Below are 19,076 nucleotides of genomic sequence, written 5' to 3'. Positions count from 1 at the left end.
GAGTGATAGAACAGTGGTAGGGCATTTGCCTTACACGCAGCCACCCCAGGACAGATGGCGGTTCGAATCCCAGCATCTCATATGGTCCCCTGAGGCAGCCAGGAGCAATTTCTGAGCACGGAGCCAGGAGTAACTCCTGAGCGCTGCTGGGTATGACTATCCCCCCTAAAAAAAAAAAAGTTCAAATGAGGGGCCAAAGCAATAATACAGTGGATAGGGTATTTGCCTTGCATGTGGGTTTGATCCCTAGGATCCCCTATGGATACCTACCTGTGCACTGTCAGGAGTAATCTGAGTGCAGAGTCAGAATTAACCCCTGAGTATTTCTAGGTGTGGTCCTAAAAATAAAACAAGTTCTGATGAATAAAATTGAGAAAGCAAGTAAGAACAAAGATGATTGTATTTTATACTTTGTCTTGTGCTTGATTTTCTTTTAGTAAGTAATGGCATCAGCCATTCTCCCCCTACCCTGAATGGTGCCCCGTCACCCCCTCAGAGGTTCAGCAATGGCCCTGCCTCTTCCACATCATCTGCACTAACAAATCAACAGCTGCCAGCTACTTGTGGCGCTCGGCAGCTCAGCAAGTTGAAACGCTTCCTTACCACTCTGCAGCAATTTGGCAGTGACATTTCTCCCGAAATCGGAGAGAAGGTTCGGACTCTTGTTCTCGCACTAGTGGTAAGTACTGCGTTGCAGCTGATGATGGCTTCGAACTGATAGCATACAAGTCGGTTTTGTGTTAATGCTGAGTCTGCAGCAACCAGAACATTCTATAAAATATGTTGTTCCTGGCTGGTCCAAATGCAGTGGTGTTTACAATTAATTGATCGCAGCCAGTTACAGATTTCTTTGTTCCTTCTCCACTCCTACTGCTTCACTTGATTAGCCTAAATATATATATATATATATATACATATATATATGTATATGTATATGTATATGTATATGTATATATATATATATAACATATATATATATGTTGTTCATTTTTTTTTTCCCACACCCGGCAGCGCTCAGGAGTTACTCCTGGCTCTACGCTTAGAAGTCGCTCCTGATAGGCTCGGAGGACCATATGGGAAGCCGGGGTTCGAACCACCATCCTTCTGCATGCAAGGCAAACAATCACCCTATCTCCATGCTATCTCTCCAACCCCATCATTCTTTTTTCGTTTTTCTTTTCTTTTCTTTTTTTTTTTTTTTTTGGTATTTTTGGGCCACACCCATTTGATGCTCAGGGGTTACTCCTGGCTAAGCGCTCAGAAATTGCCCCTGGCTTGTGGGGGACCATGTGGGGGGTGGGGGGTGATCGAACCACGGTCCTTCCTTGGCTAGCACTTGCAAGGCAGACACCTCTAGCACCACCTCTCGGGTCCCATCGTTTTTCTGTTTTCTTTTTGTGTTTGGATCACACCCAGCAGTGCTCAGGGGTTCCTCCTGGCTGTATTCTCAGAAATCGCTCCTGGCAGGCTTAGGGGACCATATGGGATGCCAGGATTTGAACCAATGTCCTTCTGCATGAAAGGCAAACACTTTACCTCCATGCTAACTCTCGGCCCCCATTTTTTTTTTCTTTTAAAAAATATTTAATTGATTGGTTTGGGGAGCACACCCAACGGTGCTCAGGGGATACTCCTGGCTTCTGCACTCAGAAACCACTCCTGCCAGGCTCAGGGACCATATGGGATGCTGGGATTCGAACCACTGTCCTTCTGCGTGCAAGGCAAACGCCCTATCTCCATGCTCCGGCCCAGAATAAATGTTTTTATTCCTCTCTCTCTCTCTCTCTCTCTCTCTCTCTCTCTCTCTCTCTCTCTCTCTCTCTCTCTGTCTCTCTCTCTCCCTCTCTCCCTCTCCCTCTCTCCCTCTCTCTCTCTCTCCCTCTCTCTCTCTCCCTCTCTCCCTCTCCCTCCCTTTCCCTCTCCCTCTCTCCCTCTCTTCCTCTCTCCCCTCTCCCCTCTCTTCTCTCCTCTCTCCTCTCTCTCATTTGTCTTTGATTGTAAAACATTTACACAATTTAAAAAAAAAAAAAAAAGGGCCCGAAGAGATAGCACAGCTGGGTTTGCCTTGCAAGCAGCCGATCCAGGACCAAAGGTGGTTAGTTCGAATCCCAGTGTCCCATATGGTCCCCCGTGCCTGCCAGGAGCTATTTCTGAGCAGGGAGGAACCCCTGAGCACTGCTGGGTGTGGCCCAAAAACAAACAAAAAAACAACAACAACAAAAAAAAAAACACCCGGTGGCACTCAGGGGCTACTCCTGGCTCTGTGCTCAGAAATCACCCCTGGCAGGCTTGTGGGGCCATATGGGATGCTGGAATTTGAACCACCGTCCTTCTGCATGCAAGGCAAATGCCCTACCTCCATGCTATCTCTCCGGCCCGCTCTTGCTATTCTTTTTTATTTATTTATTTATTTTTTTTGTTTTTGGGCCACACCCGGTGACGCTCAGGGGTTACTCCTGGCTATGCGCTCAGAAGTTGCTCCTGGCTTGGGGGACCATATGGGACACCGGGGGATCGAACCGCGGTCCGTCCTAGGCTAGCGCAGGCACCTTACCTCTAGCGCCACCGCCCGACTCCCAAACTCTTGCTATTCTTAAGTATAATAGAGACCTTTGAGTTTCCAAAATTTTTCCAGAAAGTCTAAAAGGCAAAATAATAATCATAATACCTAAGATGTTACTTCTCTTAATTATATTCCACTGGAATTTTCTTTTCTTTTTCATTTTTTTTTTCCCTCCTGCTTTTGGGTCACATCTAGCAGTGCTCAGGGCTTACTCCTGGCTCTCTGCTCAAGGATCATTTTTGGTGGGGTTTGGGAGACATTTAGAGCAGGGGTGGGGGAGGTGGGCCACGAATGGACAGAGAGATAGCACAACGGTAGGGCATTTGCCTTGCATGTGGCCAACCCAGGAGGGACCTAATTCAATTCCTGGTATCTCATATGGTCCTCCAGCCTGCCAGGGGTGATTTCTGAGTGCTGAGCCAGGAGTCGCCCCTGAGCACTGCTGGGTGTGGCCCAAAAACCAATTAATCATAAATAAAATAAAAATAAAGAACACCTGGGCTTTTGAATATAATTGGGTAAGACAAGGGCCCTGCCCCCTGTACTATCTCTTTGGCCTCCTCAGTGGAATTTTCTGGAAACTGAATGACAAAGGATATCACAGCAGATTGAATGGGAAGCAAATAGGAAGAATCCAGTTATCTTGTGTTAAGCTAAAGCTAGAGGTTAAGTAGTTGAGCATGATACCCTTATCAGATGGGAAAACTTTCTCAGTTTTGAAGCAAAACTATTTATTGGTCAGTTTTTTAGACTATTTTGGAAAAGTCTCCCTGGATATAGAGTAATAAAATTGGCCTTAAATGTCAGATTGAATTTGAAAGTAAAGCAGACATCAGAATGTTATGCCAGGTCCAGTACAAAATTATTTCAGCTAGAATCTATGCTTAAATATGGGGAGGGAGGGAGAGTTGGTGTGGCTTTTTGTTTTGGTTTTGAGTGAATTTTAATGTTTGTTTGGCCTTTCAGGCCATACCTGCGGGTGTTCAAAGGTTACTCCTAGCTCTGTACTCAGGAGTTATTTCTGATGAGCTCTGGGGTCAATGCCGTGAACTGAACCTGATTGCATGCCAGGCAAACACTCTTCCCACTATACTATCTTTGTTTTGTTTTGTTTGGGGGGGGGGGCAAACCCACTGATGCTCAGGGCTTACTCATGGCTATGTGCTCAGGAATTATTCCTAGCAGTGTTCGGAGGACATTATGGGTGCCAGAGAGCAAACCCAGGTCAGCCTTGTGCAAGGCAAGCACTCTGTACTATCTCTCTAGCCCCAACTTTCATGTCCCAAAAAACTCCAGCTTCAAACACCATCCATCACATGAGGATCACATGGAAATTGGGTTTCAGCAAATGAATTTGGAAGGGTACTGGCATGAAACATTCAACTTACAACAATTGATGTTGAAATTATAAATGTATCTAGTGAAGATGCAAAAAATGCATTTCTTAAATTTAAAACTCAGGGGCTGGAATGGTAGCAGGGGCAGAACTCAGGGGTAGGGCCTTGCATGTGGCTGATCTGGGTTTGACTTGGGTTTGAAATCACTGCCAGGAATGATTTCTAAGCATAGAACCAGGAGTTGTAATCGCCGCTGGGTTTGACCCTCCCCAATTTAACACTTATTAGGTTTAGTTTGAGGACCACACCCAAATGCGTTCAGGAATCTACTCCTGGCAATGTTCAGGGGCGGTGTGTACATAGAGCAACTCCCCAAAATTCCCTGTGCTGTGCCAGAAGTAACACCTGTGCCCCACTAGACATGATCCCAAAACCTGGAGGAAAAAAATGCTGACACAGAATAAAAAGCTACAACCTGGGGCCGCAGCGGTAGGCATTTGCCTCGCATGTGGCTAACCTAGGACTGACTATGGTTCCCCAAGCCAGGGACGATTTCTGAGCGCATAGCCAGGAGTAACCCCTGAGGGTCACCAGGTGTGAAACCCCCCCCCAAAGCTATAACCTGCTGAAAAGACAAGTTTTTACCAAGTGAAAAACTTTTATTTTACTTACCTAGAAAGAAAAAGTTTCATGATTGTGAATTTCTTATTAATAAACATGGAGACTGGAAAGAAATTGTTGAAGTATCAAACTAGATTTTTATGTCCAGGGAAAATATCTTTCTGAAATGAAGGTTGAGGATCAAGATATCTCAGATGGGATAAAGAGAATTACTCTGCAGCCAAATGTCAGAGCCAATCTGCTCTAGAGGGGCCCATGCTGCTGGAATCCACTGGGCCTAGCAGGCAAAACTCTGACAAATATCACATTAGAGAGGCGGAAGGGCCTATGACAAACCCCCTAGATCAGGAGAGAGCTAAGAAGCAAGAGAGACCTGGGTTTGGGACCAGGATAAGGTCAGATTGAGAGCCAGGTAAAGCAAAAGGATTGATTCAGCCAAAAGTTGTCAGAGGTCTGTTCAAGATCAGGGAGAAAGCCGTAGTCAGGGGTAGAAATAGTTCAATCCCTTGCTCCTCCAACTGTCTCTTCCAACAGACTACAAACTCTCCACCTGCTCCTCCAACTGTCTCTTCCAATTGCCAACAAACTCTTTCCCTGCTCTTCCAATCCTCTCTTCCAGCCGCCAACAAACTCTCCTCCCAGTCTTCTGGGGGGCTTATAGACTCAGCAACCAATCACAATTGGGGTCTTATTTAAAGAGGTGGACCCCTTATATGGCTGGCTGGTGCTGGACTGTAGGACCCGAAAGTACCATCAAAGTAATTCCTGCTTGCAGAACCAGAACTAACTCTTGAGTATTGCCAGGTCTGCACCCAAAACAAAATATAAAAAAGAATAATGATGAAAGAAAATTCTTTACTCAAAAAGGAAATTATTAAATTGGCTAAAAATACTAGGCAAGGGAGGCAGAACAGCAGTATGGCATTTGCCTCGCACGTGGCCAACCTGGGTTCAATCCCTAGCATCCCATATAGTCTCCTTTCCCTACCAAGAATGATCCTGAGACCAGAACCAGGAATAGCCTCCAAGTATTGCCTCCCCACCCCCTATATATTTGTAAGCAACTACTAAGAGAGTGAAAAGCTATGAAGAAAAAGGTTTATTGAGTCTTCAAATCTTGAAATAAATTGAGATCTAGACACAGGAGCAATAGTACAACATGTAGAGCATTGCCTTGCACACAGCCAACACAGGTTCTATCCTCTATCCTATATAGTCCTTCAAGCACCACCATGAGTCATTCTTAAAAATAGCGTGGGTGGTGGACGGTCTGGAGAGAGAGCATGTAGGTAGGGCGTTTGCCTTGCATGCAGAAGGACAGTGGTTCGAATCCCGGCATCCCATATGGTCCTCCCGAGCCTGCCAGGAGCAATTTCTGAGCATAGAGCCAGGAGTAACCCCTGAGCGCTGCCGGGTGTCACCAAAAAAAGTAAAATAAGAAACAGCTGGGGGCAGGGGACACAGCCAATCCAGAACAGACAGTGGTTTTTTGTTTTTGGGGTTTTTTTTGTTTTGTTTTTGGGCCACACCCATTGACGCTCAGGGGTTACTCCTGGCTAAGCGCTAAGAAATCTCTCCTGGCTTGAGGAGACCATATGGGATGCCAGCAGATCAAACTGCATCTGTCCTAGGCTAGCACTTGCAAGGCCTTAGCTCTAGTGCCACTGCTCTGGGCCAATGTGGTGGTTTGAATTCTGGCATTCCATATGGCCCCTCATGCCTGCCAGGAGTGATTTCTGAGTGCAGAAATCACTGGGTGTTATCCAAAAACCAAATAAAAAAGAAAAGAAAAGTAGAACTGGGGGGGGGGGGGGCGCGGAGAGATAGCACAATGGTAGGGCATTTATTTGCCTTGCATATGGCCAACCCGAGATGGACCCAGGTTCAAACCCCAGCATCCCATAATGCTCCCCAAGCCTGCCAGGAGTAACCCCTGAGTGCTGCTGCGTGTGACCCAAAAAACAAAATAAAAACAAAACAAAAAGAACTGGGAGTAACGCCTGAGCATGGCTCGGTGCCATCTGAAAACCAAAATGAAAAATAAACTGGGGGGCCTAGAGAGATAGCACAGCGGTGTTTGCCTTGCAAGCAGCCGATCCAGGACCTAAGGTGGTTGGTTTGAATCCCGGCATCCCATATGGTCCCCTGTGCTTGCCAGGAGCTATTTCTGAGCAGACAGCCAGGAGTAACCCCTGAGCACCGCCGGGTGTGGCCCAAAAACAAAACAAAAAAATAAATAAATGAAAATATTGTCATTTTGTCTTCTGTACCTGAGATGACTTAAAATGAAACTCTCAATATGATTAACCTTCATGGATCATGAAGAAGGTGCTAGTTCTGTAGTTCAGGCTTCTGAGCATAAAGAATTTATAGTAGGGGCCTGAGCTATAGCACAGTGGTAGGGTATTTGCCTTGCATGAGGCCAACCCAGGTCAGACCCGGGTTGGATCCCTGACATTCCATATGGTCCCCTGAACCTGCCAGGAGTGACTTTGAGCTCAGAGCCAGGAGTAACCCGTGAGAATCTGAGCATCACTGAGATTCTTTTCATAAAGTATACTAATTTTGATTAACCTTTAAAAAAGGAATTGAACTTTACCCCAGTATTATTAAAAGTGTCTTTTTGTTTGTTTTTTTTTGTTTTTGTTTTTGTTTTTGTTTTTTGGTTCTTGGTTTTTGGTTTTGGTGATGCTAGGGGTTACTCCTAGCTATGCACTCAGAAATAGCTCCTGGCTTGGGGGGGACATATGGGACGTTGGGGGATCGAACCACGGTCCGTCCTAGGCTAGCGCATGCAAGGGCGCATGAAATGCCCTATCACTTGCGCCACTGCTCCATCCCCAAAATTGTCTTTTTTAAATATTAATATATATAAGGGTTCAGCAATATCAAACTTATATTAGGAGTATAATCTAGTTTTAGAAGACGAATAAAAAAGATTAATAAATATTATATTTTTCTTTTCAGAATTCAACTGTAACTATTGAAGAATTTCACTGCAAGCTCCAAGAAGCTACTAACTTTCCTCTTCGTCCTTTCGTAATTCCATTCCTTAAGGTAATTTTTATAAGTCATTAATGAATGACATTTGTCTTCGGTATTACGTCAAGATTTGTTACTTAGCCCAGTTTAGTGAGCTAAATCAGAGCAGTCAGCCATATATTCTGTCATTTTATTTTGAGCTTGTAGAGACATGTGAGTAGTCTGCACGTAAGCTTAAAGTGATAAAAACTGAAAAACTTCCATGTTGTGTGTGGTGTGTAGAAGGACTACTAGTAACATGTAGAGGGGTTACACAAAGGGTGTATGCTACAGGACAGTGGAATGTGCAGGTGGCTTGAAGACTGTGAGCTAACTGTAGTATTGCACTGGCTTCTAGGATTAAAAAAATGTAACGCGGGGCCGGGTGGTGGCGCTAGAGGTAAGGTGCCTGCCTTGCCTGCGCTAGCCTTGGATGGACCGTGGTTCGATCCCCCGGCGTCCCATATGGTCCCCCAAGCCAGGAGCGACTTCTGAGCACATAGCCAGGAGTAACCCCTGAGCGTCACCGGGTGTGGCCCAAAAACCAAAAAAAAAAAAAAAAAAGTAACGCTCAGGAGTTACTCCTGGCTCTACGCTCAGAAATCACCCTGACAGGTGCGGGGGACCGTATGGGATGCTGGATTCGAACCACCGTCTTTCTGCATGGAAGGCAATTGCCTCACCTCCATGTTATCTCTCTGGCCCCGAAAAAATTTAATTTTTTTTGTTTTGTTTTGTTTTTTCGGGCCACACCTATTTGATGCTCAGGAGTTACTCCTGGCTAAGTGCTCAGAAATCGCCCTGGCTTGGGTGGACCATATGGGACGCTGGGGGATCAAACCACGGTCCTTCCTTGGCTAGCGCTTGCAAGGCAGACACCTTACCTCTAGCACCACCTCGCCGGCCCCAAAATTTAATTTTTAATCAAAAGCAATATGGGGTCCAGAGATATCTCAGCAAGTTGAGCACATGCTTTGCACATGAAAGGTCATTTTTGATCCCCATAAACTACTGGGAGCAACCCTGAAGCACTGAAACAGGAGTACCCCCCAAACACCACATTATTGGGTGTGGTCCCAAAGGACAACTGAAGAAAACATGATTCTTCTATATTTTATATATGAAGGGATTATAATTAAACTTTTAAATTGTACTGAGGGATTGGAGAGAGAGCACAGTAAATAAGAAACTTGTCTCGCATGTGGCTGACCCAGTCTCTATCCCTGGCATCCCTTAAGGTTTCCAGATCCCCATCAGAATGATTCTTAAGTGCAGAACTATGAGTAACCCATGATCATATCTAGGTGGCTAAAGAGAAAATCAATAATAATAAAACTGGGCCGGAGAGATAGCATGGAAGTAAGGCATTTGCCTTGCATGTAGAAGGTCAGTGGTTCGAATCCTGGCATCCCATATGGTTCCCTAGGCCTGCCAGGAGCGATTTCTGAACACAGAGCCAGGAGTAACCCCTGAGCGCTGCCGGGTGTGACCCAAAAAGCAAACAAACAAAAGTAATAATAATATAATAATAAATAAAACTATATAGGGATTTGGGGCCAGAGAAAATAGCACAGAAGCTAGGGCATTTGCCTTGAATGCGGCCAACTGTAAATACAGATCTTCAGCATCCCATATGGTCTCCCGAGCCTACACAGAATAATTCTGAGTTCAGAGCCAAGAGTAACCCCTGAATGCCTCTGGGTGTGGCTCAAAAGCAAAACAAAAACTGCATAGGGATTTTTATGATTTGTACCAACTAAGCTTTTCTTTTTTGGGGGGGCCACACCCAGTGACGCTCTCAGGGGTTACTTCTGGCTCAGAAATCTCCCCTGGCGTGGGGGACCATATGGGACACGGTGGGATCGAACCACGGTCTATCTTAGATTAGCTGCATTCAAGGCAAACGCCCTACCACTTGGCCCAAGCTCCAGCCCCAAACTAAGCTTTTCTTAAGTTTAAGAATGGAACATTACTATATAATTTCTTTCGTAAAATAAGAATATGTTAAAAAAAAAAACAAAAACGGGGCTTCACACCACCACTCCGGCCCCTAATATATATTTCTGAGCAGACAACCAGGAGTAACCCCTGAGCAACGCCGGGTGTGGCCCCAAAAAAACCAAAAAAACTAAAAAAAAAAAAGAAAAGAAATAGCTCCTGGCAGGCACGGGGGTCTATATGGGACACTCGGATTCGAACCAACCACCCTTGGTCCTGGGTCGGCTGCTTGCAAGGCAAAAGCCGCTGTGCTATCTCTCCGGGCCCAAATTTATATCTTTTAAGGATAAAAGACACTTAATCCTAATTCAGCATAATAACTCATTCTTTTTTTTTTTTTTTTTTCTTTAGTGGGGTAGGGTTTTAGGCCACACCCTGTGATGCTCAGGGGTTGCTCCTGGCTTTGTATTCAGGATTCGCTCAGGGGACCATATGGGAGGCTAGGGATGGAACCTGCGTCGACTGCATGCACAAGGCAAGCACCTTACCACTGTACTATCACACTGACCACTATCACAGTATTCTTAGACAAGAAAATCAAACTGGGGGCCGGGCGGTGGCGCTAAAGGTAAGGTGCCTGCCTTGCCTGCGCTAGCCTTGGACGGACCGCGGTTCGATCCCCCGGTGTCCCATATGGTCCCCCAAGCCAGGAGCATCTTCTGAGCACATAGCCAGGAGTAACCCCTGAGCGTTACCGGGTGTGGCCCAAAAACCAAAAAAAAAAGAAAATCAGACTGACAAGGAGAGAGGTTTTGTGAAAGCCATTTGAGGTGCTAAACCCTGTTGTATAGGACCTAAATACCAAGAAAACTGCTTCCCACTCCCTCCTCTTTTCAAGGCCAACCTGCCTCTGCTACAGCGAGAACTGCTACACTGCGCGAGGGCTGCTAAGCAGACCCCATCCCAGTACCTAGCACAGCATGAACACCTTCTGCTCAACACAAGTATCGCTTCTCCAGCTGACTCTTCCGAGCTGCTCATGGAAGTGCATGGAAACGGAAAGAGGCCCAGTCCAGAGAGGTGAGATTAGCACTTGGTTATCCTTGCTTTTCTGGAACCATTCAAACCTCTCTTTAAGCTGTGAAAGATTTTATTTCTATAGTTACACATAGGTATGGTTTCAGAAAGATTAAATTTGCTTTGTTCCATCTTTTTTTTTTTCTTCAGAATTTTTCAAATACAAAATACAGAATTTTTCTAAATCCTTTCCAGTTGGGGGGCCGGAGAGATAGCATGGAGGTAAGGTGTTTGCCTTTCATGCAGGAGGTCATCGGTTCGAATCCCGGCATCCCATATGGTCCCCTGCGCCTGCCAGGAACAATTTCTGAGCCTGGAGCCAGGAATAACCCCTGAGCACTGCCGGGTGTGACCCAAAAACCACACACACACACAAAAAATCTTTTCCAGTTGGGGCAGGGAGATTGCTCAGAGGGCTGGAGTATATGTTTTGCATGCAGTAGGATTGGGTTCAGTCTCTGGCACCAACAGGAGCAACCCAGCTAGGAATAGCTCCTCATGAATATCACTGAGTATGTTCCAAAGACAAAAACAAAAGGCATCAGATGACAGTCACATGCCTGGAGAGAAGCTGTGCTCCAAAGTGCTCTGGGCCTACTGCTCCAGGGCCTTAATAAATATAATCTGCCCAAATAACTATTTTTAATTTAAGAAATCTTATAAAAGTATAAAAATTAATATTTAGGATCCAGAGATAGAGGCACTTGTCTTTGGATTCAGTCTTCAGCACCCCCATACCAGGATTGGTCTCAGAGTACAGAGCCAGGAATAAGACATAAGCACATCTGGGTGTGACTGAAAAAACTAAAATCAAAACAGAAATTAATTTTGATACTGGTTTATGAATCACTACAACTCAGAATATTTATATCAATTCATTTTGGAAATTTTGATAAGAATGACATTCTACGGTTTGTCAAAGAAGATGTATATAATATAATATTGTTTTGTTTTGAGGTTGTACTTGGCTATGCTCAGGGTTTATTTCTGGCTCTGCCCAGGGACCAGTCTTGGAAGAACTTCGGGGACCATACAAAGTGCAAGGGATTGAGCCCCAGTTGGCTACATAAAAAGCAAACACCCTGCCCACTGTTCTGAAACTCGGGCCCAGCTGTATATATTTTTTTAGATTTTGAGTCACATCCAGTAATCCATGGGTCAGTACCCATGGTTCTTTCCACTGGTCCTTAGTATACCTACCATATATGATGCTAGATATTATACCTGGGACAGCCACATGCAAGCAAAGCGCTGTACCATCTCTCCATCCCGAGAAGCAATGAAACAATGAAAAATGTCAAAATTGAAGCTGAATAATTGAAAATCCTACCAGTTCCTGAGTGCTATGTTCTTGTGGGCACTTCTACAGGAGGGAAGAGAGTGGTTTCGAAAGAGACACAATTGCTCCTGAACCTCCCGCCAAGAGAGTGTGCACCATCAGCCCTGCTCCCCGGCACAGTCCTGCCCTCAATGTGCCGATCATGAATCCTGGAGCCCAGTTCCACCCTACTCCTCCTCCTCTCCAGCATTACACCTTGGAAGATATTGCAACTTCCCACCTTTATCGTGAACCCAACAAGATGATAGAACATCGAGAAGTTCGTGACAGACACCACAGTCTTAGTAAGTGACATAAATAATCTGGTAATGATTTGAATTCAGGTTGAGTCCTTGGGTTTATTTTCTATTTAGTGCTAAAAATAAAATAATAGCATTGTTCCTTTTTGCACTAAGGAAAAGGTAGGAAGTTTTTTAGGGATTAGAGAGATGACTTAAAGACTGAGAACAAGCTTTGCATTTGGAAGACCTGAATTAATTTCCAGCACATGACCCCCTTATACCACTGGGTGTGGCCCCAAAACAAACAAAAACAAAATTAGAGTTGTATTTTATCTGTTTTGACTATATCTTCTTTCATAACTTATTGTTGTCATGATAAAATAAGATTAAATAAATTTTAGAACACTCAAAATAAAAATTTCTTTTTTCACAATAAAATTTTTTATTTTTATTTTGGGATCACACCTAGCAATGCTCATGCGCACCCTGTGTGGTGCCCAAAGACCACGTTATGCTAAGGATTGAAATTAGGCCATCTGTGTGCAAAGTATGCACTCCAGCTCATTGAGCACACTCTCCAGGTCCAGCCCCTACAAGAAAATATTTAAGGGGGCCGGAGAGATAGCATGGAGGTAAGGCGTTTGCCTTTCATGCAGGAGGTCATCGGTTCGAATCCCGGCGTCCCATATGGTCCCCTGTGCCTGCCAGGAGCAATTTCTGAGCCTGGAGCCAGGAATAACCTCTGAGCACTGCCGGGTGTGACCCAAAAAACCACACCAAAAAAAAAAAATTACTATTGGGGCCGGGCGGTGGCGCTGGAGGTAAGGTGCCCGTCTTGCCTGCGCTAGCCTAGGACGGACCGCGGTTCGATCCCCCGGCGTCCCATATGGTCCCCCAAGAAGCCAGGAGCAACTTCTGAGCACATAGCCAGGAGTAACCCCTGAGCGTCACAGGGTGTGGCCCAAAAACAAAAAACAAAAAAAAAAAAAAAAGAAAATATTTAAGGGCTGAAGAGATAGCATGGAGATAAGGTGTTCCCCTTGCACGCAGAAGGTCGGTGGTTCGAATCCCGCCATCCCATATAGTCCCCCAAGCCTGCCAGGAGCGATTTCTGAGTGTAGAGCCAGGAGTGACCCAAAAAACAAACAAACAAACAAAAAGAATATATATAGGGTATGTTTATTCTCCAGTGGTCAAAAATATAGACTGATAAAGCAAATGAAGCCAAATAAAACAGTTTTAAATTAAACAATAAATATATTAATGGTCTTGAAGTGAAGGTATAGGTGTTTAGATCAGAGAGGTAAGTTATATCTATGTTTAAATCAGTTTTTGGAGGGTTACTCTCCCAATGATAATTGGGGGCTACATGTGGCAATGCTTGGGGAATGAATTTGGGCTTTATACACACAGTTTGTGTTCGTGTGTCCATGTATCTACCCAACCTAAATTTATATCTTGGCTCTGCATCCTAATTTATTATCTTTGTGATCTTACTCAAGTGTCTTAGACATATTTAATCTCTCTCTCTCTCTCTCTCTCTCTCTCTCTCTCTCTCACCCTCCCTCCCTCCCTCTCCCTCCCCTCCTCTTCCCTCTCCCTCTCTTCCCCTCACCCCTCCCTTGAAATTTAGCATCTTTTAAATTTAGGAAGAAGCCAAAATTCTCAAAAGTATTCATTTGATCAGTTTTATATTGAGCTGTTTGTTGTGTACTGATACAAATTGATCACAGAAGGGTCAGTTTAACTGCTGAGAATGTATCAGCAGAGACCAGAGAGACTATAGTTTCCCCTTTTTTCCCATTTAGGGGATAGCTTAAGGATTATGAAGTAATAACAGTGTTTCATATCCCTCTAACTAAGGTTCTTTAGCCTTTTTTGGGAACCACAGTAGGATCCTGGCTTCATAAATGGTAACATAATGACAATAATGGTATCAGATGCCAGCATTTATCTAAAAGATACCCCTTAGATTGTAGTATAGTTACTTTATCTCTTTATTCTCACAGCAGTTTCTATTATTAGTGATACTCCCTTTTGATAAGAGAGGAAGGGACTTGGATCAACATCACATAGCTAGAAAATGACACATATTTCAGATCCAACTGTTTGATGCCCAAAGTATTTGCTCGTGTGTTATGATGTCTCCCCGAGAAACTGTTGATATGGTTCTATTCCCATCCCAACTTGATCTTACTTTTGAGAGAGAATTATGCTAAAAATTAACCATAAGTATTATTTCTATCAGTTTTATATTTCTATTTTAGGAAAATTTTTTGAGGAGAGCTCTCAGTGGCGCTGGGGACTACCCCTTGCACAGTGTAGAGTGTGGAGTAGTCACTTCTGCTGGTGCTCAGAGAGTTCTGTGACCCTGGGAATCAAATTGACATCTGTCTGCAAAGCAAGCCATTAACCTCAAAACCATCGCTGTCCTCCCTTCTTCAACCCTGCAGTCTTTCGAAGGGCATTTTTTCCTTCCATTTTGATGATGATAGTTTTAGATTTAACCATTTGTCTTTTTGTTTGATTGTTTTTTTCACACCTGGCGACACTCCTGATTTCTGTGCTCAGAAATTACTCCTGGCATGCTTGGGGACTATCTGGGATGCCAGGATCTAACCCAGGTCAGCCATGTGCAAGGCAAAATCCCTCCATGTTGTGCTGTTTCTCTGGCCCCAGCAATGGTACTTAAGGAAACCTGTGTGCAAGGGATCAATTCCTGGCAAACAGCTCCTAAGCATTGCCAGGAGTAGTTCTTGAGCACAGAGCCAGGTGTTGCCCATAAACAGAAAACAAAAGCCTTCATGCAGATGGTCCTGGTTTAATGCCCAGCATCACATAAGGTTCTTCATCTTTTTTTTTTTTTTTTTTTTGGTTTTTGGGCCACACCCGATGATGCTCAGGGGTTACTCCTGACTATGCGCTCAGAAATTGCTTCTGGCTTGGGGGACTCTATGGGATGCCAGGGGATTGAACCATGGTCCATCTTAGGCAGACACCTTACTGCTTGCGCCACTGTTCCAGCCCCATGGTTTCTCATCATTTTTTAAAATTTTAGTAAAGCATCATGATTAATAGTTATTCATAGTTGGATTTTAGACATACTGTGTTTTAGAACCAGTCCCACCACTAATATCTTCACTCCACCAGAGTTCCCACGTTACTACCTCCCATACTGGCAGGCACTTTTTTTTTTAAAAAGTTGTTATTGAAGTTTGAATCTCTTGTTTTCAGTGTTGTTGACTTTGTGGTTCGGATATTTAACAATACTACTCCTTTACACCTTCAAAGTATTTATATCATATTCATATTCCCATCCAACTATTCTTTCCATCTTAGTTTTCTCCCTTCTCCTTCTCCCCCCTATACTCTAGGGCCAATGCAACTTGAAGTTTTGAATATTTTTTCATGTTTATGGACCATCTGTTTTTCTTTTTAATTTTTCTTCGCTTGTTTTTTTGGGGGCTATAATTGATTTGATGGGGGGGGCTTTGAGGGGGGAACCTTCTCTTTGTGATTGTTGAAATGATTCAGGAACCTAATATATTTGGTTATAGTGCTTGTGCAAATTTTAGTTGCACTGCTCAAGAGAGAGAGAGAGAGAGAGAGAGATACATACAGTGCTGAGGATTGAACCCAGGACCTCATCTCAAGTATGCAAGACTATATATCCTTGGCCCCCAAGTTTAATTTTTCATATATACAACAAAGTGATCCTTTGCTTGCTTTGTTGTTTTATAGATCTCATATATCAGAATGAGTCGTCACCATAGTAGTATGTTCAGAATTAGTATGGGACTGTGGAAATAATAAAGGGTTTAGGGACTTAACTTGCCTACTGCTTGCCTGAGTTTGATTCCAACCACCCAGAGAGAATCCCTGTGCGTAGAACTTGAAGTTGTCCCTGATGCCTGCCAGGTGTGGCCACCTAAAAAGCCAGAGTTATGATTTATATGTTTTTGCTTGATAGAATTCTGGTCTCTTGAATTCTTTTCTGTCTTTAAATTTAATCTCTAATTTTTAATAGGTCTAAATGGAGGCTATCAAGATGAGTTAGTAGACCACCGTTTGACAGAAAGGGAATGGGCTGATGAATGGAAACATCTTGATCATGTAAGAATGTTTAATGTGTAACTTGCCTATGATTACTTTTAACTCTTAATATTGCCAGTAGTGATGGAGCATGTATGTGTGAGGTGAACATAACCATACCCCCTGAGCAAGAAACCAGGAGTAATCGCTGACCACCACCTTCAGGTATAGCCCAAAAAGCACAAACAAAATGCTGTGTTATCTGAACTCATTGAAGAAACATACCATATTTAAGTTATTTGTCACAGTTTCTAACATGTAGCCGTTGCTAAGTATGTGTGCTCATTTGTATTATTATTATTTTTTTTTGGTTTTTGGGTCACATCTGGTGGCACTCAGGGGTCACTCCTGGCTCTGGGTTCAGAAATTGCTCCTGACAGGCTCAGGGGACCATAATGGGATGCCAGGAATCGAACCTGGGTCAGCCGTGTGCAAAAGCAAATGCCTTACCACTGTGCTACCACTCCAGCCCTACTCATTTATATTTTGCTTCATTCTTTGGGGGGGGACACATGCTCAGGGGTTACTCTTAGTTATGCACTCAGAAATCGCTCCTGGCTTGGGGGACCACATGGGATGCCAGGGGATCGAACCACAGTCTATCCTAGGTTAGCGTGTACAAGGCAAACACCCTACTGCTTGTGCCAATCCTCCGGTCCCGTTATTTTACTTCATTCTTACTTTAAATAAATATGAGAACTGATATACAAGTATAGAAGTTCTGTTTCTCATTAATGGAGTTTCCCTTCTCACTAAACAGGGAAGAAAAGATAGAGCACCTGGAAATTTATATACAATTGCTTAGGAGCTTTTATTTATTTGTTTTCCTCAGGGAAAATGAGTATTTTTTGAAATCAAACCCATAATGTGGAGCCTACTCTCATCAGTACTACATCTTTAGTCCCTGACCTATCCCTTTCTTGGTAGGGGTTACCCAGGCCACATCCAGCAGTGCTAGGCGCTACTAACTGTTCTCAGATTAGAGCCTGAGATTGTGGTGTTATTATCTCACTGTACTTTACCCTGTAGTCTTTAAAGGCCCATATTAGGGCTATAGAAATAATAGGATGAAGGTTCTTGCCTTACATACAGTTGACCCCAGTTCAAATCCTGGTACCATGTATGGCACGTTTGGTTCCCCCAGGTATCACCAGGAATAAGCTCTGAGCACAGAGATTCAGAATACGTAAGTCCTGAGCACTCCAGATATGATCTCAAAACCAAAATAATAAAAAATAGTGGTAGGGTGTTTGTCTTACAGGACGGATGGTGGTTCAAATTCTGGCATCCTGTACAGTCCCCCAAGCCAGCCAGGAGCGATTTCTGAGCACAGAATCAGGAGTAACTCCTGAATGCCGCTGGGTGTGACCTTAAAACCCCCCCCCAAAAAAAAAAGAAGAAAAAGAAAGAAGTAAATGTTTTAAAAAATACATATGTATATGTATGCATTTTATATACACATACATGCACAGGGTCCAGATCCTTATATAGTACAGTGAATAGAATGCTTGCCTTCCTTATGTGTGGCCAACCAGGTTCAATTTCTTTCACCACATATGGTCCCCTGAACACACCACCAGGAGTGATCCCTCAGTGCAAAGCTAAGGGTAAGCCCTGAGCACCACCAGGTATGGCCTTGAAAAAAAAAGAAAGGAAGAACAGCCTATTTAAAATAAGATACTAGGAACCAGAGCAATAGCATAGCGGGTAGGGTGTTCAACTTGCACATGGCCAGATGACCCGGGTTTAATCCCTGGCATCACATATGGTTCCCCAAGCACCGCCAAGAATGATCCCTGATGGCAGAGCCAGGACTAACTCCTGAGCGCCCCTGATGTGTCCCCCAACCTCCCCCAAAAGACTAGCTGTTTCAAACTCAAAAGAATCCAAAAGGTATCAGGGGAAGAAGGCATTACATATTATATTTCGAAATAAATGTAAATAAATTTCCACATAAATTTCAAAATAAATGTAAATAAGATAAAATGTGAATTTGATATTGCTAAACATATATAATCATTAGCCTTTATTCTTTACATTTTATTTACCTATCCTTGCTTTTTTGGTGTTGGTTATTTGAATGCCCTCAACCATTTCTGCCTTCATTCCTTTCTGACTCAGGCGCTGAATTGCATTATGGAAATGGTAGAAAAAACAAGACGTTCCATGGCAGTTCTCCGACGCTGTCAGGAATCTGATCGTGAAGAGCTCAACTATTGGAAAAGGCGATATAATGAAAATACAGAGATGAGGAAAACAGGGAGCGAGTTGGTTTCCAGGCAGCACAGCCCGGGGAATGCAGATTCTCTCAACAATGGTAAGGGGAGAGTCCTCACCTAAGATGGCAAGACTTTTCATGTTTTACTTAAAAGATTGTATACTTGGCACCAGAGAAATAATGTTAGCAGGGCATTTGCCTTGCATGTGACTGACCTGGATTCAGTCCTCAGTATCCCATATGGTCCCCCAAACAACTGCCAGGAATGATTCCTGAGTAGAGCCAGTAGTGACCCCTAGCCTCACTGGATGTGGCCCCAATCCAAAATATATATGAAAAGTAAATGAGGAAATAGATCAAGCTTTTAATACCTAGATTAATCAATAAGTATTAACTATTCTTGTAGAATGGAGATTATTATGCTGAGTGAAATTAGCCAGAGGGGAAGGAAGGGACAGGCATATAATAATCTCACTCATTTGTGGGATATAAGAAAAATAAGAGATAGTATAGTAATATCCAGAGACAATAGAATTAAGGGCCAGGAGGTCCAGCCCAGGGTAGGAAGCATACCACAAAGAGCAGCGAGTGCAGGTGGAGTAGAGAAGGAAGGGTCTACTAGGACTAGGATAGTTGGAACTGATTGCTC

The 19,076-nt window shown here is 43.8% G+C and overlaps 1 protein-coding gene across 2 annotated transcripts in view; it reads left to right on the top strand.

The window, feature by feature from the left end:
• CBFA2T2 (CBFA2/RUNX1 partner transcriptional co-repressor 2) overlaps nucleotides 1-19,076 on the top strand; it is a 106,677-nt gene that overhangs the window by 68,068 nt on the left and 19,533 nt on the right. For both annotated transcript variants that reach the window (XM_049779208.1, XM_049779207.1), the window contains 6 exons: nucleotides 438-679; nucleotides 7,489-7,578; nucleotides 10,379-10,560; nucleotides 11,927-12,180; nucleotides 16,145-16,230; nucleotides 18,331-18,526. In XM_049779208.1, coding sequence (XP_049635165.1) covers nucleotides 438-679; nucleotides 7,489-7,578; nucleotides 10,379-10,560; nucleotides 11,927-12,180; nucleotides 16,145-16,230; nucleotides 18,331-18,526 — 1,050 coding nt within the window. The remainder of the gene's footprint in view (nucleotides 1-437; nucleotides 680-7,488; nucleotides 7,579-10,378; nucleotides 10,561-11,926; nucleotides 12,181-16,144; nucleotides 16,231-18,330; nucleotides 18,527-19,076) is intronic.

This window comes from Suncus etruscus, chromosome 9, assembly GCF_024139225.1.
Source record: "Suncus etruscus isolate mSunEtr1 chromosome 9, mSunEtr1.pri.cur, whole genome shotgun sequence".
Classification (NCBI taxonomy): domain Eukaryota; kingdom Metazoa; phylum Chordata; class Mammalia; order Eulipotyphla; family Soricidae; genus Suncus; species Suncus etruscus.
This window is presented reverse-complemented; position numbering and strand designations above follow the sequence as displayed.